The sequence below is a fragment of the Procambarus clarkii genome, chromosome 10, assembly GCF_040958095.1.
Source record: "Procambarus clarkii isolate CNS0578487 chromosome 10, FALCON_Pclarkii_2.0, whole genome shotgun sequence".
In the NCBI taxonomy this organism is placed as follows: Eukaryota; Metazoa; Arthropoda; class Malacostraca; order Decapoda; family Cambaridae; genus Procambarus; species Procambarus clarkii.
The window spans coordinates 15,022,164-15,046,605 of NC_091159.1; the positions used below are offsets into that span (position 1 = coordinate 15,022,164).

Sequence of the window (24,442 nt, forward strand, 5' to 3'; positions counted from 1 at the left end):
CCTAGTAGCCAGAACGCACTTCTCAGCCTACTATGCAAGACTCGATTTGCCTAATAAGCCAAGTTTTCCTGAATTAATATATTTTCTCTAATTTTTTTCTTATGAAATGATAAAGTTACCCATTTCATTATGTATGAGGTCAATTTTTTTTTATTGGAGTTAAAATTAACGTAGATATATGACCGAACCTAACCAACCCTACCTAACCTAACCTAACCTATCTCTATAGGTTAGGTTAGGTTAGGTAGCCGAAAAAGTTAGGTTAGGTTAGGTTAGGTAGTCGAAAAACAATTCATGAAAACTTGGCTTATTAGGCAAATTGGGCCTTGCATAGTAGGCTGAGAAGTGCGTTCTGGCTACTAGGTACGACATATATATATATATATATATATATATATATATATATATATATATATATATATATATATATATATATATATATATATATAAATATATATAAATATATATATATATATATATATATATATATATATATATATATATATATATATATATATATATATATATATATATATATTATTTTTTTAGGCTATATTATTTATTTATTTACAAGATGGTACAATGGGGTTGTAAGATTACATAATATTAGTATTTATACATTCTTACAAAGCCACTAACACGCATAGCGTTTCGGACAGTACGAAGCGCTGAACACGTTGAAGAAGCTGTGAGCCGTTAACAGACACAGTTTGTGAGCCGTTAACAGACACAGTTTGTGAGCCGTTAACAGACACAGTTTGTGAGCCGTTAACAAACACAGTTTCACCATTATAGGAGTAACAATCCAAGGCGGCGCTTAGCAATTAACACCAAATGTGTTGATAAATTAACAACGTATCGTTGTTTGGCAGTTATCAGTGATGAATCATCTGGTATTGGAGGTGCAGTAACACTTGTCAGTGATGAATCATCTGGTATTGGAGGTGCAGTAACACTTGTCAGTGATGAATCATCTGGTATTGGAGGTGCAGTAACACTTGTCAGTGATGAATCATCTGGTATTGGAGGTGCAGTAACACTTGTCAGTGATGAATCATCTGGTATTGGAAGCGTAATAACACTTGTCAGTGTTATTAAAGCTAACACGATACATACACAAATAATGATTAATAACAATAACAATAATAATAATTTACAATAACAATAATGAAAATAATATCATTGAATAATAACTATAAAATATTACTTTAATAATAAAAATAAATAATTATAGATTTCCAGAAGACCTGGAGGAAGAGAAGGTATACGTCCTCCACCATGTCGGAGGCCAAGAGATGAAGCCCAACCGAGTAATTATTGCCAATAAAGCTTGCTCCAGGCGGCTGTATAGAGCAGATTATCAGTTGGGGGATCAGGGCAATAATTGCACCACGGGAGAGATTATTAAGATGTAATTCACAAGGATAACCGCATAATTAAGACACCAGAGTTCTGCGGGGAATAATTTACATCTAGAGTAAAATTTGAAGCGGCTTTTTTTAAGGAATATTTATATTACGAAGAACTGAAGCCACGGAAGGAACACAGAAAGATGTGATGAATTACCTGGACATGAAAATAGGATATGGAAGGAGATGCAAAATAATGTTACAAATGAGGGAGAGAAACAGAGAGAGAGAGAGTATGCTATACTATATAAATGAGTGCAGCTGAAGTGGACAAATCCAAGAGGGAAGGGAGTTCCCTCTTGGAGTTCCCTACAGTTACAACCTTAATTTAAATTATCATTGTAATGTGACGCTCTCATTAATGCTCTTGTGATGGTCACTCACGCCGTCACTCACACCGTCACTCATACACTGACTGCTGCTGTGAGTACGTTTTGCTGTTACAGAGAACACACACACAAATTAGGTAAATACAACTAGGTGAATAAATACAGACACACACACACAGTACCAAAGAGCCAAAGCTTAACCCCCGCAAGCACAACTAGGTGAATAACAACTTGGTGAGTACACACAAAGGGACACATGGAAGCTTAATTAGTACTCATATGAGTGACAGTACTGGTTGTGGAAACATACAGTTTCAAATGTAGATATGATTGACCCCAATTGGCTCATGAACTTTAACACCAGTTTATTGACGGTTGAGAGGCGGAACTAAAGAGCAGAAGCTCAACCCCCGCAAGCACAACTAGGTGAGTACTCTACTCTTCCTCCCCCTTCTCTCTCGCTTTCTGTCTTTTTCTGTCTTTTTTTTTTCCTGTACGCCCCTAATCTCATCCACAATAGGCTACCAAATCATAGACGACTTCCTCCTTGCACACACACACACACACACACACACACACACACACACACACACACACACACACACACACACACACACACACACACACACACACACACACACACACACACGGACTAAATCTTCCTCAATAATTAAACGCTGCATTCTTCGTGTCCCAGGAATCACTTGCCCTGTAATATGTGCCGCTGGTAAATATATACCCGAGTAAATAAGCCCCATGCCACCTGTTCCCTCGTCTCGGTCCTCAGGTTGGCAGGAAAATGGCCGGCGGCCTCCCTATAGGGCCATCGAGCGGGTCTAAACGACACGTGATCTATACGGGTATATTTTGTAGCCAGACAACGAAACAACTTCATGCGATGATTGCCATCCCCAACCTGCGTCTACCTCCTGGTCGTAGGTCGTAGGTCCTGTAGCCCGGTATATGGGTCTACCTCCTGGTCGTAGGTCGTAGGTCCTGTAGCCCGGTATATGGGTCTACCTCCTGGTCGTAGGTCGTAGGTCCTGTAACCCGGTATATGGGTCTACCTCCTGGTCGTAGGCCGTAGGCCCTGTAGCCCGGTATATGGGTCTACCTCCTGGTCGTAGGTCGTAGGCCCTGTAGCCCGGTATATGGGTCTACCTCCTGGTCGTAGGCCGTAGGCCTTGTAGCCCGGTATATGGGTCTACCTCCTGGTCGTAGGTCGTAGGTCCTGTAGCCCGGTATATGGGTCTACTTCCTGGTCGTAGGTCCAACCTACATCCTGGTATCTGCGTCTACCAGGTAAAAAAGTTGAAATAGATATTCTACTGTTATAATATAAGCTGTCTATATATCACTTAAAAACCTAAAACACACACACACACACACACACACACACACACACACACACACACACACACACACACACACATACCCTCATACACACACACACACACACACACACATACCCTTATACACACACACACACACACACACACATACCCTCATACACACAATATTCATAATCCGGATTCAATTTCCGGCCGAGACCGAAACAATTTGGCAGAGTTTGTTTCATCTGATGCTTCTGTCCACCTAGCAGTAAACAAACACCGCCGAGTTAGACAGCTGCTTTAGGCTGCATCCTGGAGGACAAGTGTGGGTGTGAGATAGAGAAATAAATTGCAGATAAAGAAAAATTGGTCGGAAATTAGTACATTAGATAACCGACGGATAGAAAGGCGAGGACCAAGAGCTAATAGCTGGACCATTCAGGGCGAACAGGTGAATACCTTGCTACCCGGGCGCCGGTCGGCCGAGCGGACAGCACGCTGGACTTGTGATCCAGTGGTCCCGGGTTCAATCCCAGGCGCCGGCGAGAAACAATGGGCAGAGTTTCTTTCACCCTATGCCCCTGTTACCTTGCAGTAAAATAGGTACCTGGGTGTTAGTCAGCTGTCACGGGCTGCTTCCTGGGGGTGGAGGCCTGGTCGAGGACCGGGCCGCGGGGACACTAAAGCCCCGAAATCATCTCAAGATAACCTCAAGATAACCCTCTCGACGGGTTGTAATCAGCGATGAATTTCTCCACAACATCGATCTGGCCGAAGAGAAGACACCGTCCAAGTACCCCTTGTTGACCTGGGACCTGAGACTTCAAGACCATGCTACACTTGTCCACTGTAACTGCCAGAGTCCCAGCTTCTGGCGCACGGAATACGATTCACAGGACAGGTTGATGAGGCCAAGCTTGAGGGACGTGTGTCCAAAAAAAAGGTGAACAGCATGGTTCACTAAGGACTCACTTGGCTTAATGGAGGCGTCTCATCTTGTGATGGTTGGTGGACCTCCGCCTTCAACATCCTCAGCTTCACCAAGAAAAAGACGTTGACCTTTATCTTAAAACATTTCGGAGAAGGAACTTTGTAAAGTCCTTTTCAGAAGAAGGAATTTTCTACAAATTTCAGTTCAAAAGAACATCCCATAGATCCATTACGATAAGTGGAGACTCTCATAGGGAGGTTTCTCCTAGACATTTATCTATCATGCAAGAATTTGTTAATGGAATTTTATTCTAGGGAAAACTCCCCTAAGATATATTACTACTCTGTATATGTGTATCTATATCAATAAAATAGAATGCCTGTTTGTCAACCACTTGGGCCATGTACTTGGGTAGAGCGACGGTCTCGCTTCGTGCAGGTCTGCGTTCAATCCCCGACCGTCCAAGTGGTTGGGCACCATTCCTTTACCCCCCGTCCCATCCCAAATACTTATCCTGATCCCCGTCCCAGTGTTATATAGTCGTAATGGCTTGGCGCTTTCTACTGATAGCTCCAGAGGGACAGAGAAAGCAAGAGGGACAAAAAGCAGCAGGGGGAGAGAAAGTAGGAGGGAGGGAGAGAGAGGAGAGAGGGAGGGAGATAAGGCAGGAGGGAAGGAGAGAGAGCAGGAGGGAGGGAGGGAGAGAAAGCAGGAGGGATGGAGGGAGGGAAGGAGAGAGAGCAGGAGGGAGGGAGAGTCAGGCAGACAACGCCGGGTATCCTTATCTGGTATGTGTAATATGTGTACTTATGTATTATATATATTAATGTATTATTTGTTATTATGCATTATATATTTTATGTATTATATATATGCAATGCTTATACGTGTTATGTATATATATACATATATGTGTGTTATGCATATGTATGTCCTAAGTATGCATGTGTCAAGTATTTATATGTGCTTACATGGGGTAGTGTTTTTATGTGTTTTTTATGTTGTGTTTTATCATCCCTGGCCAGGAGCAAGAGCTGTGTTCTCACTGCCACTGTTTACCCCCAGAGGCTGACTTCACATCAGGTTGAGAGAGTTGAACAACTCTCGAGATCATTCACAGGTAAAATGAGGTATTTGCTTTGCATTATTGCCTAATAAGTACCACCTTGTCAATTATTTTGTTCAGAGTGAAACTTTATACGTCGTTAACAATACCTCACCTGACCCGGTTATCATGACCACACTACTAGGTCAGCCATAAGGTAAAAGTCTAATGTAATTCCCAGCAGATGGGTCTCTCGCCCCACCAGAGGCCACCAGGGGGTTGAAAAGGAGGGAGAGAGGAAAGACATGCTTCATATACCAGGTATAACACACACCCGCATTGTTAAGGCCACACTGGCGGACTAACTACACTCAAAATTCTTGTTGGGGTAACTACCCACAACCATCCCTCAGTCTCCACTACCATCCCTCAGTCTCCACTACCATCCCTCAGTCTCCACTACCATCCCTCAGTCTCCACTACCGTCCCCTTCCTCCACAACCATCCTCCTCCACCACTACCATCCCTCAGTCTCCACAACCATCCCTCAGTCTCCACTACCATCCCTCAGTCTCCACTACCATCCCTCAGTCTCCACTACCGTCCCCTTCCTCCACAACCATCCTCCTCCACTACTACCATCCCTCAGTCTCCACTACCATCCCTCAGTCTCCACTACCGTCCCCTTCCTCCACAACCATCCTCCTCCACCACTACCATCCCTCAGTCTCCACTACCATCCCTCAGTCTCCACTACCGTCCCCTTCCTCCACAACCATCCTCCTCCACCACTACCATCCCTCAGTCTCCACTACCATCCCTCAGTCTCCACTACCGTCCCCTTCCTCCACAACCATCCTCCTCCACCACTACCATCCCTCAGTCTCCACTACCATCCCTCAGTCTCCACTACCGTCCCCTTCCTTCACAACCATCCTCCTCCACCACTACCATCCCTCAGTCTCCACTACCGTCCCCTTCCTCCACAACCATCCTCCTCCACCACTACCATCCCTCAGTCTCCACTACCATCCCTCAGTCTCCACTACCGTCCCCTTCCTCCACAACCATCCTCCTCCACCACTACCATCCCTCAGTCTCCACTACCATCCCTCAGTCTCCACTACCGTCCCCTTCCTTCACAACCATCCTCCTCCACCACTACCATCCCTCAGTCTCCACTACCATCCCTCAGTCTCCACTACCGTCCCCTTCCTTCACAACCATCCTCCTCCACCACTACCATCCCTCAGTCTCCACTACCGTCCCCTTCCTCCACAACCATCCTCCTCCACCACTACCATCCCTCAGTCTCCACTACCATCCCTCAGTCTCCACTACCGTCCCCTTCCTCCACAACCATCCTCCTCCACCACTACCATCCCTCAGTCTCCACTACCATCCCTCAGTCTCCACTACCGTCCCCTTCCTTCACAACCATCCTCCTCCACCACTACCATCCCTCAGTCTCCACTACCATCCCTCAGTCTCCACTACCGTCCCCTTCCTTCACAACCATCCTCCTCCACCACTACCATCCCTTAGTCTCCACTACCCCCCCCACCCCCCTTCCTTCATAATATACTGCTTTACATTGGTGAGTTATGGACTTAATATATTTCCAGACACTGGTCATGCCGTGAACGCAGCCACACCAGTAGACAAGCTTAGTACAGAGTTCCGAGTATGATACATGTCCAGCTGGTCATGTTCCGGGGAGTATTTTCCTGCCTCGTTAACAGCGGGGGAGGAAGGGCGTTGACTCTCCGGTCTGGATTACTTAAAAATGTAATTAATTCACGTTTGGTACTGGGCTTCAGGTCTATCAACCTCTGGAAGGTTATTAAGGCTGCCTCAAGGAATTACTGATAAATCAGCAAGTATACTTTAGGCTTAAACATAACCCCAGGGCTAATATATTCTACTGTATATACACCGACAAAATATACCCAACTTTTCCTAAAGACTTTAGTAAGTAATTATCAAAAGAAGGCACTAAGGACTCTTAAGTTATCCAGTACTGAACACATAGTTAAATCCTTTTTTCATTGCTCTTACTACTTTATATTATTTTAAAGCTGATCTTACTACTGGATTCTTATTTATAATGCTGTTGTAATAATTATTAATTATTAATTTATTCCCATGCAGGAACAGTTGCCTTATCTTCCCTCCTCTCCAGCTTTCATAGAGTTGGTATTTTCGTAATTAAGCGTTTTTCTTCTCATTCTTCTCGTGCTTGTTTGTTTACCTTTGTCGTCGTCTGGAGAGGCCGTCGTGTTTATCAAACGACGCTCAGCCCTCACAGCTCTCAACTTTACCGAGCATTTTCCAACACCGTGTTAGCTCTGGGTGCATTTTAAATGACAGCGACTGTGGCTGTAATGAAGCCTAGCAAGTGTCGAATTCAATCCAAGGTTCGAATTCAGTTTACCAGAGAACACCTACAAAGAACAGGTTGATATAGGAGCCAGAAGGGATATATATATACACCAAGAAGTGTACTCGCGCTTCTCAGTGTATATATATCCTGGACTATAGTTTAGAACTAAAGTACTGACTGGATAATAAACTAAGTAAAGTAAACTATTGTGGTGGCCGTAATAACCCTCCAGAGGGTGATTGGCCTTAAGCCCAACAACAAACCAAACGGCCAGCCTGCTTAACCCAGGCTGTTAACCCAGTTAATGCTAACAGACGCTTCTCTATACTCGTCCAAGCTGTGGCCAACCCCAAATCAGCATTCGTCAATGTTAATGAACTGTGTAACCAAAACCATTTTTTCTCGCATATAAACTAGTATAAACGTATGTTATACCTTCGTGTATTGATAGGCCTACGATAGGTTAGGCGTTTTGGTGTTGTTGGTAATTATTTTATTTGTAGTAAATGGATAATGCAATTTAGAGGGTGTGCAGGCGATGAGTCACAATAACGTGGCTAAAGTATGTTGACCAGACCACACACTAGAAGGTGAAGGGACGACGACGTTTCGGTCCATCCTGGACCATTCTCAAGTCGATTGTCGACTTGAGAATGGTCCAGGACGGACCGAAACGTCGTCGTCCCTTCACTTCTAGTGTGTGGTCTGGTCAACTTAGAGGGTGTGACTCGAACACGGGAACAAGGCAAAACACTGTTTCGGAAGTGCTCGAACGCAATCAGTGGTTACTAATGTTATTAGTCAAAGTTTGCTTACATTTACTAGAGTATGGTGTTGCATGGTGAAAGTCAATACATACTAGAGGATAGTGGTGTATGGTGCAAGTCTGTATATATACGAGAGTATAGTGTATGATCAGACCATCTCCAGGTAACAAACGTCAGGAAAAACAATGTTCCAAATTCTCCGAACCGAACTTAAACGAGGACCTACCAACAGAAAACGAGACAGCTCGTCAATTTTACGAGCTACTGAGATTTATAGTACACCATATTTTGACGTTGAGGATTTATTCGTCAAAATGTGATGTACTATTCGAGAGGACAGGTTGACATTGCTTATAAATTAATTCCAACAAGTGTATGCCACCTTCTGAGCCAGTCTGACGTCAGTGTTGTTAATGGGTGACCATAGGGAAGGAACGATGGGGTCTGATGGGAGTGTGTTAAAGGGAGAAATGGGATTTAAAGAGGGAAGGGAATATGGGGGGAAGGTGGTTGAGGTGGGATTTGGGGGAAGAGGTGAGGGGCGGGGATTGATTACGGGGAATGGGTAGTGTGGGTAAATGGGGGAGATTGGTAAAGGGGGAGTGGAGATGAAAGTTGTGGAAGGGATTATTGTGGGGGAGTGATAAAGGGTAAGGGGGACAGGGAGTACTCATCTACATGTGCTTGCAGGGTCGAGGTATGCTCCTGGCTCCGTCTTCCCAACGTTCTCAGATTAATGCAATGATTCATTTCTCACGCTATTGTCATATTTACATTTAAAATTCTGAAGCTATTTAGCTTCAACGACTTCTACATCTAATCTGTTCTACTTACTGACAGCTCTAACACTGGAAAAGTTCTTATTGATGTCTCTAAGACTAAACTGCGTCTCCAGTTTTCATCTATGATCCCTCGTTCTCTGTTCCTAACTTTGAACAACGCTGCTTTGTCTACTTCATCGATTTCCCTTAGAATCTTATGTTATTATGTTCCCCCGAACTGACTCCATTCCTCCAGCGTGGCTACTAAGGTCCAGTGTTCTCAGCATTTCCTCACAGCTCAATCCCTTTAGCTCCGGAACGAGTCTCATTGCATCTCTTTGGACCTTTTCCAGTGTGGTGGACGAGAAGTGAGGGTGGAGATATTGGGAGAGAGAAGGGTCGGGATGGAGGGGGGGGGGGGAAGTAGTGGAGCACGAATACCAAGAATTTTAGAGTGAATGGAGAAATTAATTATTTTGCAAATTGTAAAAAATAGTATGGAAATAAGTTTCTTTAGAAGCTTTCCATGAATTGAGCCGAAGAAAGTGATGTACACTGCTGATAGTTTACCGGATACAGTTCACTCTGAAGTCTGGCGGCAACAGCTGCATGTTTGCTATGCAGTTATCTGTAGTAATGCGCGGATTCTGTATTGGTATGCGTTAAAGCCTTACATTTACATAGTTTTTGAATAGTTGAAGTGTTAGTGTATTCAGGCCGCCGGTCAGCTGCCAAACTGTGTTCCATACTTTTGCGAATTTTGGGTAACAAAAGCAACTATATTGATCTGTTCGTTTTATGTTGAGCTTAATGCTGATCAACCTCTGGGTGGTTGATCAGTAACCACAAATGTGTGCTGATCAACCAGCAAGTATACTTTAGTCCTGAACATAGTCCAGGAATACACAAATATTTGTATATACTCCGAGAAGCCGTGTAAATGTCCGTTATATTTTGAAGATGATGAAAGGAAACGTCTTTATAGAAATCACGTGCATCAGTAACTGTGCTTATTGTTGCAAGCAAGAACGGCACATTTGGTACACAAAATAGCTTACAATAACACACACTTCCACCAGCACTGGCGGAGGCAGCTGGATGAGTGATGCTAAAAACTGATAATTTTAATAATAATAATAATATGGAAGCGGACAAAAAGATGTATGAAAAATATTTCTTATTTTTGTGACGCAATATTTTTATATTTTCCAGAATAAACAAAAAAGTAAAGGGGAAGGGAAGAAGATATTGACGTTAAAGGGGAGAGAGAGGAAGGCATGGGTTGATGGAGAGAAAGAGGGAGAGATAGGAAAGGAGGGAAGAAGAGGAGAAGGAGAGAAGGGATGTTTAGGCCTAGGGGTTGAGTGGTAATTCCTGAATCAATCTTTAATTAAGTGGGGTAAGTGAGAGACGCCCTCAAGATGAGAGGGAAATAGGGGAGACAGGTAAACAGGAATGTGAAGGGATAACTGAGAGAACGATATAAAGGAGAGAGAGAGAGAGAGAGAGAGAGAGAGAGAGAGAGAGAGAGAGAGAGAGAGAGAGAGAGAGAGAGAGAGAGAGAGAGAGAGAGAGAGAGAGAGAGAGAGAGAGAGAGAGAGAGAGAGAATGCCTCGGCATTTTGTAATGCCTCGTGAAGCACGATATAAGGGAAGGGGTGGGGGGGGTAAAATCGAGGTAAATAGGGCAACTCTTCATTACCTATTCACTTGCCAATTTACCTGTGTAATCCACGATCAAGCCAGTGACAGCGGCCCGTCCAGTCTTTCCCCCCCTGGCCCTAATTCCCCCAGGCGAAGGGAAATTCCCTAGAGGGGTTGGCGAGGGGCGGGGAATGTGCCGACCACTTTTCCCCAACATTGCGTGTGTGTTTGAGAAGGGTAGGATGGAATAGAGGGAGGAGAGAGGAAGGTAGGAGGAAAGGGGGGCAGGAGGGAGGGAGGAAGAGTTCTCAAGTATAAAATCATTGAATATTCCTAATGTTTACTGTAAACCTAAGCATAGTTCCAGCCTGTATACTTAGTGAACGTAAATCGATTCATAATACACTCCTCGGCGTATGTTTTTTACAATATTAACCATCATATATACATTTCCGTCTGTCATACACAAGGTTCGAGGTATACTCTCTTACGTATAGGAGGGGCCAAAGTCAGTGAATATGGGACAGTCTACAATTTAATGTTTAATATAATATGTTCTCTTTCACAAAATTGATGCACTGTGTATTAGACACTCTTTGTGTCTCAGGCGTATTCTGGCCAGTGTAACATCATACTGGCCAGTTCTTGCTGTATTTGACATGTCTTGTATAAATGTCTCATCGCAGCATTCATCATTATCTTCAACGCTACAGCTTTCAGGTCTTTTTGAATTCTAGATTTTCATCGGATATTCATTTCAGTATATTTTGTCACTGATGCTGAAACACCTGTATTAATTTTTACTACTGGTCTGTTACAGGCTGTCTTTGCCAGCATGTCATCGGTACATTATGTAAGATCCCAATATATGATCTTACGTGATCTTACATGGACTAAAATCCAAAGTTTTTTTCTCCCTTAGCAGCTAAGACATTCATGTGAATATTACTATTTTCTAGGTGTTACTACTGTGTGCGTTTAATGTCAGGAGTGTGAGGTATATGTGCAGGGCTGACTGATGTAAGGTGGATGTTAGGTGTTGAGTGTCAAGCAGAGCTGAGGCGCCGAATTTAAGAGGTAGGCAGGTTGCTACAATGTTGTTGTTATTATTATTATTAATGAATAAATACGAACTATGCGCTGGGATTCGAACCTATGCGTTGGATGTTCCTAGACGCGGAGGTTCGAATCCCCATCAAGGCCCTTGTGACTTTGTTCATTGAAATATCACATTATTGTAATTTCTCTGTGTATAATAATAATAATTATTATTATTAAATATGACAAAGAAACTGCAGAGGAATGCAACAATCAACAATTAACGGTGAATGGTGTTTGTTGACGCATGGCAAGTAGCACAGCGCGGGACCCGGGTTCGATCCCCCCTCCCTCTAATTACGGATAATTAGCCCATTTTTCCCGGCCGGATTAACATGCCTAATATTCGTGACGGGTTAAATGACCTCAGTTGCTCGTAAACCTAGAAAAAATAGGAGCCTCAAATGGACATCAAAGGCTGGATAACACAACATTAATTATCTCAAACAGGAAGAACAAGCCTAGAGAGAGAGAGAGAGAGAGAGAGAGAGAGAGAGAGAGAGAGAGAGAGAGAGAGAGATACTAATCTTTGCCACACGCACTCAGTTGGAACTTATTTAATACCGTATTGTCTCTTTTATTGCATTATATTTAGTAGACCTGTATGAGCCTATCGACCTATCGACTAGAGGCGTTGCAACAATGGAGACCCGTTGTGCAAACTCTTCAGTCAACTTATTCGATGAGCATCTTAATGATTTCCTCCGTGAACAATTTATTCATCAAGAGCCTACTGTAGGTGGGTGGCGGCCAGCCTACAGAACAGCAGCAACAGCCTACGCAACAGTAGGAATGGAACACAGTGTGGATAATATGTACGGATAACAAGAGGTGGGAGGTGATATAGTGATGTATATAACAGTTGTAGAGAGGATATATAGAGGTGAAGATGAGATATAGAGGTGATAGAGAAGCTGACGATCCAGTGCTACGCAGAATTGACATTAACTGCGAGTTCAGACAATTAAGATTTAGAAAAAAAAAAAATAAAGAAGGTCAGTACAATTTGTAACGTTAAAGACAACAGTAGAGAATTACACATAGTAATCTCACTGATATGCAATAAGCAGACATTAAAAATTATTAGTATATTTTGTAGGAACGAGTGTCTTAGTGTTGGGTTTAAGGCCTATCACCTGCTGGGGGAAGGACGGGGGGGGGGGGGTAATAAAGCCAGCACGTATAATATAGTATTGAAAATATTTCACAAGTAATATCAATATATACACCGAGAAGCGGGGTATACCACACGATGTTTATACATCCTAGTAATGACGAACATGCCTCAATCTTATATGATGCCAACAACTTCAGTCTTAAAGTAGATGTCTAAGAGTTATCTTTAACGTAATATAAATTCCTTCTCGCACAGATTATGAACCTAAAATTGCTGTTATAATGTCTTAGTGTAAAGCTGCCCATAACCCTCTAGTGGGTTATTACAGCCACCGCAAAAGCTTGCTGACCGAGCAGCAAGTATATTGTAGTCCTCAAAATGGTCAAAAATAAGCTGTGTATATGCACGGAGAAGCGGAGCATTTATTCTTACATTGCAAGCTTTTTTAACTACAAAATGAATACATTTTATAGTTAATTTAATATGTATCATTTTATAGTTTTTTAGTCATAAAATTTGTAGTCATTTTATATGTATCAAATGAATACATTGATACATTTATAATATAACTATAAACTAATAAAAAAATAATTCAGCATTTCAGAGAACTTAACCCAAAAATTAGAGACGTTTATATAATACAAAAATTAGTATAAAATTCACTTAATAGCGTTTCACTCTGATGAAAACTATTTAATTCAAGCATCAAATATACAAACAGCGTTATGTAATTGCTCTTCAAATCAAAGACCGTCTGACAAAAAGCTGAATTTTCTCTAATTTGTATTGGTCAAAGGCAGGAGCTAATTGATGATGGAAAGAGTAATGAATCACAGAATGGGTGTGTTTGCGGCCCTCGTTACTCACTTCTTAATAGCGAAACCTAAAAAGCTCAAGCGCAGGCAATAGGTTTGGTAGTTAAAAACAGCATTTCGGTACTGTATATATATATATATATATATATATATATATATATATATATATATATATATATATATATATATATATATATATATATATATATGTCGTACCTAATAGCCAGAATGCACTTCTCAGCCTACTATGCAAGGCCCGATTTGCCTAATAGGCCAAGTTTTCCTGAATTAATATATTTTCTCTAATTTTTTTCTTATGAAATGATAAAGCTACCCATTTCATTATGTATGAGGTGAAATTTTTTTTTATTGGAGTTAAAATTAACGTAGATATATGACCGAACCTAACCAACCCTACCTAACCTAACCTAACCTATCTTTATAGGGTAGGTTAGGTTAGGTAGCCGAAAAAGTTAGGTTAGGTTAGGTTAGGTAGGTTAGGTAGTCGAAAAACAATTATTTCGTGAAAACTTGGCTTATTAGGCAAATCGGGCCTTGCATACTAGGCAGAGAAGTGCGTTCTGGCTACTAGGTACGACATATATATATATATATATATATATATATATATATATATATATATATATATATATATATATATATATATATATATATATATATATAATACATATATATGTATATATATCGTTTAATGTACACAGAATGTGTATTTGCATAAATAGGGTGAATATATTTTTCTTTACAACAGAACCCATTACATAAGGGTTCCGGCAAAGTGTTGAACAAACCTATACTGGCTATTCATGCCCGTGCCACATCTTGGGTGGTTTAATCTTCATCAAACAATCGTTGTATAAACGCACGAACAAATATGAAGTTCACTCAAAACATTTACCATCTTACGGGCTCACTATAGGCCGTGCTACATGAACATTTCGTTCTGGGCAGCTAAATCTAAAACAAGAACAATATTTACCATCTAAAGGCCTCACTATTAACAAGTCAAGTGGTTAATGGCCTGATGTTCACCTTCATCAGTGTACTTACAAACACATTTATTCTTAAAAGGTTATACTGTGTTTCTCGGTGTGCGTACAATGTACTCTCGGGAATGGTTATCTTGAGATGATTTCGGGGCTTAGCGTCCACGCGGCCCGGTCCTCGACTAGGCCTACTTTTTGTTACACACTCCCAGGAAGCAGCCTGTAGCAGCTGTCTAACTACTAGGTACTTATTTACTGCTAGGTAAACAGGGGCATCAGAGTGAACGCATCTGCCTATTTGTTTCCGCCTCCACCGGGGGTCAAACCCGGAACCTCAGGACTACGAATCCCGAGCGTTGTCCACTCAGCTGTCAGGCCCCTGAACCAAGAGTAGTTGAAGATAAATACAGATATGAATCAAGTGAAGTTACCATGCCTCCATATTGTCTCTCTTGTTTACCAAATTCCTCTTCACTGGCGCGGAGAAGACAATAAAGGTAGAATTTCCACCAATATTGAGAATCTTAGGTTCTCATAAAATCCACTGAATTTTCTTCTTCGATATATTGTAAATCAATATGTAATTTTAATTAAAAACAATCTGTTAATTTAATATCTGTGACCCACAAGCTGATATTTATATCTAAACTACACATGGGAATGAAAGATCTCGCTAGAGCATGACTGAGGCCAGAAATACGACTATACCTGATCAACCAGGCTGTGACTCATACGTCAGGCTGCGAGCAGCCGCGTCCAACAGCCTGGTTGATCAGTCCAGCAACCAGGAGGCCTGGTCGACGACCGGGCCGCGGGGACACTAAGCCCCGGAAGCACCTCAAGGTAACCTCAAGGTATAATAACAGGCCATATAATTACATGACTCCTAGTCCACCACCTGCGGGCATTAATATTCTTGTTTACGTATTATCAGAAGGTGCTAAGGCAGTATGACTATAGAGCAAATTTTAGGGGTTTAAAATAATAATAGCAATAAATAAACAGGCAAAAATATTTGTACGTACTTTATAATGTTTGTTTTATATCTTTAAATAAGTTTAGCTGTATTTTATGAGTTATGTCGACAGATACAGGTATCACCCAACCGCTGGCCCGCAGTATCACCCACCCGCTGGTCCGCAGTATCACCCACCCTCTGGTCCGCAGTATCACCCACCCGCTGGCCCGCAGTATCACCCACCCGCTGGCCCGCAGTATCACCCACCCGCTGGCCCGCAGTATCACCCACCCGCTGGCCCGCTGTATCACCCACCCTCTGGTCCGCAGTATCACCCACCCGCTGGCCCGCAGTATCGCCCACCCGCTGGCCCGCAGTATCGCCCACCCTCTGGTCCGCAGTATCACCCACCCGCTGGTCCGCAGTATCACCCACCCGCTGGTCCGCAGTATCACCCACCCTCTGGTCCGCAGTATCACCCACCCGCTGGCCCGCAGTATCACCCACCCGCTGGCCCGCAGTATCACCCACCTGCTGGCCCGCAGTATCACCCACCCTCTGGTCCGCAGTATCACCCACCCGCTGGCCCGCAGTATCACCCACCCTCTGGTCCGCAGTATCACCCACCCGCTGGCCCGCAGTATCACCCACCCGCTGGCCCGCAGTATCACCCACCCTCTGGTCCGCAGTATCACCCACCCTCTGGTCCGCAGTATCACCCACCCGCTGGCCCGCAGTATCACCCACCCGCTGGCCCGCAGTATCACCCACCCGCTGGCCCGCAGTATCACCCACCCTCTGGTCCGCAGTATCACCCACCCGCTGGCCCGCAGTATCACCCACCCGCTGGCCCGCAGTATCACCCACCCGCTGGCCCGCAGTATCACCCACCCTCTGGTCCGCAGTATCACCCACCCTCTGGTCCGCAGTATCACCCACCCGCTGGCCCGCAGTATCACCCACCCTCTGGTCCGCAGTATCACCCACCCGCTGGTCCGCAGTATCACCCACCCGCTGGTCCGCAGTATCACCCACCCTCTGGTCCGCAGTATCACCCACCCGCTGGTCCGCAGTATCACCCACCCGCTGGCCCGCAGTATCACCCACCCGCTGGCCCGCAGTATCACCCACCCGCTGGCCCGCAGTATCACCCACCCTCTGGTCCGCAGTATCACCCACCCGCTGGCCCGCAGTATCACCCACCCTCTGGTCCGCAGTATCACCCACCCGCTGGTCCGCAGTATCACCCACCCTCTGGTCCGCAGTATCACCCACCCGCTGGTCCGCAGTATCACCCACCCGCTGGTCCGCAGTATCACCCACCCGCTGGTCCGCAGTATCACCCACCCTCTGGTCCGCAGTATCACCCACCCGCTGGTCCGCAGTATCACCCACCCTCTGGTCCGCAGTATCACCCACCCGCTGGTCCGCAGTATCACCCACCCGCTGGTCCGCAGTATCACCCACCCGCTGGTCCGCAGTATCACCCACCCGCTGGTCCGCAGTATCACCCACCCTCTGGTCCGCAGTATCACCCACCCTATGGTCCGCAGTATCACCCACCCTCTGGCCCGCAGTATCACCCACCCGCAGGTCCGCAGTATCACCCACCCTCTGGTCCGCAGTATCACCCACCCGCTGGTCCGCAGTATCACCCACCCACTGGTCCGCAGTATCACCCACCCTCTGGTCTGCAGTATCACCCACCCGCTGGTCCTCAGTATCACCCACCCTCTGGTCCGCAGTATCACCCACCCGCTGGTCCGCAGTATCACCCACCCGCTGGTCCGCAGTATCACCCACCCGCTGGTCCTCAGTATCACCCACCCTCTGGTCCGCAGTATCACCCACCCGCTGGTCCTCAGTATCACCCACCCTCTGGTCCGCAGTATCACCCACCCGCTGGTCCGCAGTATCACCCACCCGCTGGTCCGCAGTATCACCCACCCTCTGGTCCGCAGTATCACCCACCCTCTGGTCCACAGTATCACCCACCCGCTGGCCCGCAGTATCACCCACCCGCTGGCCCGCAGTATCACCCACCCTCTGGTCCGCAGTATCACCCACCCTCTGGTCCGCAGTATCACCCACCCGCTGGCCCGCAGTATCACCCACCCGCTGGCCCGCAGTATCACCCACCCTCTGGTCCGCAGTATCACCCACCCTCTGGTCCGCAGTATCACCCACCCGCTGGCCCGCAGTATCACCCACCCGCTGGTCCGCAGTATCACCCACCCTCTGGTCCGCAGTATCACCCACCCTCTGGTCCGCAGTATCACCCACCCGCTGGTCCGCAGTATCACCCACCCGCTGGTCCGCAGTATCACCCACCCGCTGGTCCGCAGTATCACCCACCCTCTGGTCCGCAGTATCACCCACCCGCTGGTCCTCAGTATCACCCACCCTCTGGTCCGCAGTATCACCCACCCGCTGGCCCGCAGTATCACCCACCCGCTGGTCCGCAGTATCACCCACCCTCTGGTCCGCAGTATCACCCACCCGCTGGTCCGCAGTATCACCCACCCGCTGGTCCGCAGTATCACCCACCCTCTGGTCCGCAGTATCACCCACCTGCTGGTCCTCAGTATCACCCACCCTCTGGTCCGCAGTATCACCCACCCGCTGGTCCGCAGTATCAAACACCCGCTGGTCCGCAGTATCACCCACCCGCTGGTCCGCAGTATCACCCACCCGCTGGTCCGCAGTATCACCCACCCTCTGGTCCGCAGTATCACCCACCCGCTAGTCCTCAGTATCACCTACCCTCTGGTCCGCAGTATCACCCACCCGCTGGTCCGCAGTATCACCCACCCGCTGGTCCGCAGTATCACCCACCCGCTGGTCCGCAGTATCACCCACCCTCTGGTCCGCAGTATCACCCACCCGCTGGTCCGCAGTATCACCCACCCTCTGGTCCGCAGTATCACCCACCCGCTGGTCCGCAGTATCACCCACCCGCTGGCCCGCAGTATCACCCACCCGCTGGTCCGCAGTATCACCCACCCGCTGGCCCGCAGTATCACCCACCCTCTGGTCCGCAGCATCACCCACCCGCTGGTCCGCAGTATCACCCACCCGCTGGCCCGCAGTATCACCCACCCGCTGGTCCGCAGTATCACCCACCCGCTGGTCCGCAGTATCACCCACCCGCTGGTCCGCAGTATCACCCACCCGCTGGTCCGCAGTATCACCCACCCGCTGGTCCGCAGTATCACCCACCCGCTGGCCCGCAGTATCACCCACCCGCTGGTCCGCAGTATCACCCACCCGCTGGTCCGCAGTATCACCCACCCGCTGGCCCGCAGTATCACCCACCCGCTGGTCCGCAGTATCACCCACCCGGGGCACCGAGAGAATATCATCCTGTCAAGGGGCTATCATTCACTGCCACGCACAACTGTCACCACAGGACCGAAGAGGATGAGGGAGTTTCTAAAAGTAAAGGTCTATATACCGAACACGAGGTGACCAACCACTGGAAGGTCACTAAGGCCACCGGAGTAACTTACTAAACACAGTCCACGACTGAACTCTCGTGCATATTCACCCTTTTAGTTTGTTTAGTGATTTATTATGCACCCCATATCCATTCCGTCCGGGGTGGTAGAAAGGGATACAGAGGTACATAATGGGTTCAGGAACTGAACCACATAGCTCGTCTAGCTAAGCCAGTAACAATCTTTATATATATATATATATATATATATATATATATATATATATATATATATATATATATATATATATATATATATATATATATATATATATATATATATATATATGTATATATATATATATTACTTTTGTTATTAGAGTTTTAGTGTTGTTCTTGTTAGCTTTGTTACTACTCTTAAGTCAGACGTCGTGAGAGGGAGACTTGATTAAAGACTGTGTGGGAGAAACTCCAGAACGGTATACTCTTTACCAATTAGCTAGAGTTTACCGTCAGCTGATTAGCTAAAGGGAACTTAACTGTTGTAAACTGAGAGTCGTCCGCTGAGGGAAAAATGGACCTTGTGGGTTACTTAGAGGCGAGGGGAGGATAGTGGAGAGGGGAGGATAGTGGCGAGGGGAGGATAGAGGCGAGGGAAGGATAGAGGCGAGGGAAGGCTAGAGGCGAGGGGAGGATAGTAGGTGGGAGATGGTGGATGGAAGTGTGCTCACCTATTTGTCTCTACGTAAGCTCTTTTAACCCGCTTGTCTAGCCGCAGGTTGTACTCACCTTGCTGTGCTTGCGGGGGTTGAGCTCTGGCACTTTGGTCCCGCCTCTCAACTGTCAGTCAACTAATGTACAGGTTCCTGAGCCTACTGGGCTCTATCACATCTACACTTGAAACTGTGTATGGAGTCAGCCTCCACCACGTCACTATCTAATGCATTCCATTTGTCAACTACTCTGACACTGAAAAAATTCTTTCTAATGTCTATGGCTCATTTAGGCACTCAATTTCCACCTGTGTCCCCTAGTGCGTGTGCCCCTTGTGTTAAATAGTCTGTCTTTATCTAACCCTATCAATTCCTTTGAAAATCTTGTATGTGGTGACCCTGTCCCCCCGCCCTAACTTCTGTCTCCCAGTGACGTGAGGTTTAATTCCCGTAGTCTCTCCTCGTAGCTCTTTCCCCTCAGTTCCGGTACTAGTCTGGTGGCAAACCTTTGAATCTTTTCCAGTTTAGTTTTATGCTTAACTAGATATGTTGTATATTTGTGTTGATGTTCATTTATTAACGTGTACGTTTATTTCTGTTTTAACGTGTACGTCTATCCTCTTATAGTCTGTAGTTAAATACAACCACAAGGTAAAGAAAGACGAACATCACCGCAGTAATTGGCTTGTCATCAAAGAGGGAAACTGGCTCAACATATCTTGCCTTAAAAGGAAAATAATATTACCCAACTCTGGGAAAACTTCTGTCATCAGCGGTTTAGTCGGATTCAGGAGTTGATATTAAATTCTTGTCAGTATTGTGTCGGTAGTGGACTGAATCCTTCTGAGACGCGGACAGAGCTGTAATTACTAATCATAGCTCTTTGAAAAGCAATATGGGACGAGAGAAAGAGAGAGAGAGAGAGAGAGAGAGAGAGAGAGAGAGAGAGAGAGAGAGAGAGAGAGAGAGAGAGAGAGAGAGAGAGAGAGAGAGAGAGAGAGAGAGAGAGAGAGGGAGAGAGAGAGAGAGAGAGAGAGAGAGAGAGAGAGAGAGAGAGAGAGAGAGAGAGAGAGAGAGAGAGTGGGGGGGGGGAGTATCTAGGGGCAGGCTTCAGATAAGCTGAGGTAGGATAACAGCTCTTGTTTGCGTTTAACTAGGGTCCTCAAGTGATAGCCCTAATGAACCCAAGTCTTAATATAAAAGAGAGGAACTGTGTGAAGAGCCCTAAGAGAAACTAAATATATATCACGTAATTTTCTCCAAAAGTAGATATAATTGAGGAAGTGCGAGTGCTGAATCTCTACAGAACTGGAAGTGAACAAAGTAAAGCTAAACACGACATAGTTTACTAGCGAGGAAAAAGACGTCCCCAGTTGATCTGAAGCTCCAACTCTGAACGTCAGCCCGCTAACATGTATAATGGGTTTAGCATAGTAGTTTAACTTGCGAGTATGACTTGAACAAAGTTAACCAAGGTGTTACAAAATATTTTTATTAGTGAAAACAGGAGAGGAGAACTGATTTACGCACAACTGCTTCAGTTGTGTCTATTTATCTCTCTATATGTCTTTCACTCAGTCTCAGTCTCGCTCTCTCTAAGTTATGAGTCCCTTGTTCTCATGAGAAAAATCTTAATGATATTTTAAAATTTGACGTGGGGATCGCTTTGGCACTGTGTCATCTGGCACTCATTTAATTTATGCCAACCTCGACCAGACCACGTTAAGCAAGTACCCTACAGCAATTACTGTTAAAAATTTGGTGACGCTAGCTCAAAGCGTCTGGTCTCCAACCTCGCACAGACATACATTCTAATTTATAGAATGAGAATCATGAGAATCACACACACACACACACACACACACACACACACACACACACACACACACACACACACACACACACACACACACACACACACACACAAACCCATGGTTTAATCAAAGATGTAGGCTAGCTAAGCAGCAAAGTAAAAGGGCATGGAGAAACTATAGGAATAACAGGACACTGGAGAGCAGAGAAAGATACCAGAATGCCAGGAATGAATATGTCAGGATGAGAAGAGAGGCAGAAAGACAATACGAAAATGACATCGCAAGCAAGGCAAAGACTCAGCCTAAATTGTTGCATAGCCACATTAGGAGAAAAACAACAGTAAAGGAACAGGTTATGAGATTAAGGATAGGGGCGGAAGGATTCACTACAAATGACAAGGAAGTGTGTGAGGAATTGAATAAGAAATTCCAGGAGGTCTTCACCTTAGAACAAGGAGAAATTCCAGAGGTAAGTGAGGGAATAGCTAACCAGGAACCACTGGAAGAGTTTGAGATTACCAGTGGGGAAGTAAGGAAGTGTTTACTAGAGTTGGACGTGACGAAGGCTATAGGCCCAGATGGAATCTCCCCTTGGGTTCTAAAGGAAGGAGCAAGAGAACTGAGCCTACCACTCTCCATAGTGTATAACAAATCACTGGCAACAGGGGAACTGCCAGATACTTGGAAAGCAGCTAACGTAGTCCCGATATACAAGAAAGGGGATAGACAGGAGGCACTGAACTACAGGCCAGTGTCCCTAACCTGCATACCATGCAAGCTGATGGAGAAGATTGTGCGAAAAAAACTAGTGGAGCATCTGGAGCGAAGGAACTTTGTAACACAGCATCAACATGGGTTCAGGGATGGCAGGTCCTGCCTCACAGGGTTACTTGAATTCTACGACCAGGCAACAAAAATAAGGCAAGAAAGAGAAGGGTGGGCAGACTGCATATTTTTGGATTGTCAGAAAGCCTTTGATACAGTGCCACACAAGAGGCTAGTGCGAAAGTTGGAGATGCAGGCTGGAGTGAGAGGGAAGGTACTCCGGTGGATAGAGGAATACCTAAGCAACAGGAGACAACGAGTCTGTGTGAGGGGTGAGGTCTCAGATTGGCGAGACGTCACAAGTGGAGTCCCGCAGGGGTCAGTCCTTGGACCTATACTGTTTCTGGTATATGTAAATGATCTCCCAGAGGGTATAGATTCGTTCCTCTCAATGTTTGCCGACGATGCAAAAATTATGAGGAGGATTGAAACAGAGGATGATAGTAGGAGGCTACAAGATGACCTGGATAGACTGAGTGAATGGTCCAACAAATGGCTGTTGAAGTTCAACCCGAGTAAATGCAAAGTAATGAAACTAGGCAGTGGAAACAGGAGGCCAGGCACAGGATACAGAATAGGAGATGAAGTACTTAATGAAACAGACAGAGAGAAAGATCTAGGAGTTGATATCACACCAAACCTGTCTCCTGAAGCCCACATAAAGAGAATAACGTCTGCGGCATATGCGAGGCTGGCTAACATCAGAACGGCGTTCAGGAACCTGTGTAAGGAATCATTCAGAATCTTGTACACCACATATGTAAGACCAATCCTGGAGTATGCGGCCCCAGCATGGAGCCCGTACCTTGTCAAGCACAAGACGAAGCTGGAAAAAGTCCAAAGGTATGCTACTAGACTAGTCCCAGAACTAAGAGGCATGAGTTATGAGGAAAGGCTGCGGGAAATGCACCTCACGACACTGGAAGACAGAAGAGTAAGGGGGGACATGATCACAACCTACAAAATTCTCAGGGGAATCGACCGGGTAAACAAGGACGAACTTTTCAACACTGGTGGGACGCGAACAAGGGGACACAGGTGGAAGCTGAGTACCCAAATGAGCCACAGAGACGTTAGAAAGAACTTTTTCAGTGTCAGAGTAGTTAGCAAATGGAATGCATTAGGAAGTGATGTGGTGGAGGCTGACTCCATTCACAGTTTCAAATGTAGATATGATAGAGCCCAATAGGCTCAGGAATCTGTACACCAGTTGATTGACGGTTGAGAGGCGGGACCAAAGAGCCAGAGCTCAACCCCCGCAAGCACAATTAGGTGAGTACAATTAGGTGAGTACACACACACACACACACACACACACACACACACACACACACACACACACACACACACACACACACACACACACACACATTGCCACGCATACTCATGCAAATTATTCGCATGCAATGGCAAACTTAATTGGAAAACGCAAATTCGATGGTGACAGAATCACAAACGAACATTTTCACTGATGGGAATAACAGTAATTGGCGTCTATTAGAGATGTGGGTCCGTATATAATCCAGACCTCGTGGCTGTAGCAGGGTTTACGGACCTGAGCCGCTCCACCAATGAACAATGGTGCTGCCTGCAGATTAGGCGCCACTTCCTACTCATGTATATATTACTTATCCCTAGAATAACTAGTACTGACCACTTGAATGTATTCACCAGTATTTCTTAGTGATGGGCTTACCGTCCACCCTGGAAACACAAACCGAAACTGTCTCTATTTTCCGCTTGTTACAACTTGTAATAAAGTTGTTACATCTTGGCTTAACGTGTTTATGACGTATTAGAACGTTGTTACAACTTGCTATATTGGTTGGTATAACTGGTTAGGAGGTGTTAAAACTTGTTGGAACGTTGTACCCACGTCGTAGTTTCGGTGTGTGTTTGGCGGGTATAAACCTCCAAGAGGTTATTAAGGCTTTATCTAACTAACCAGTAAATATACCTTAGCCTTAAACATACCCCAGAACTAATGTAGACTCGAGTGACACCTTTAGGTATATATATATATATATCCTTATGTATTATTCTTAACATGTTTACTTATA

The 24,442-nt window shown here is 45.4% G+C and overlaps 1 protein-coding gene across 1 annotated transcript; it reads left to right on the plus strand.

The window, feature by feature from the left end:
* Positions 1–574: 574 nt before the first annotated feature.
* Positions 575–19,106, plus strand: LOC138363150 (basic proline-rich protein-like). Its single transcript, XM_069322144.1, has 4 exons — positions 575–590; positions 873–1,061; positions 1,243–1,411; positions 15,725–19,106. Exons 1-4 carry the CDS (start codon positions 575–577, stop codon positions 19,104–19,106), a joined length of 3,756 nt encoding a protein of 1,251 aa, XP_069178245.1.
* The last annotated feature ends 5,336 nt before the right edge of the window (positions 19,107–24,442 follow it).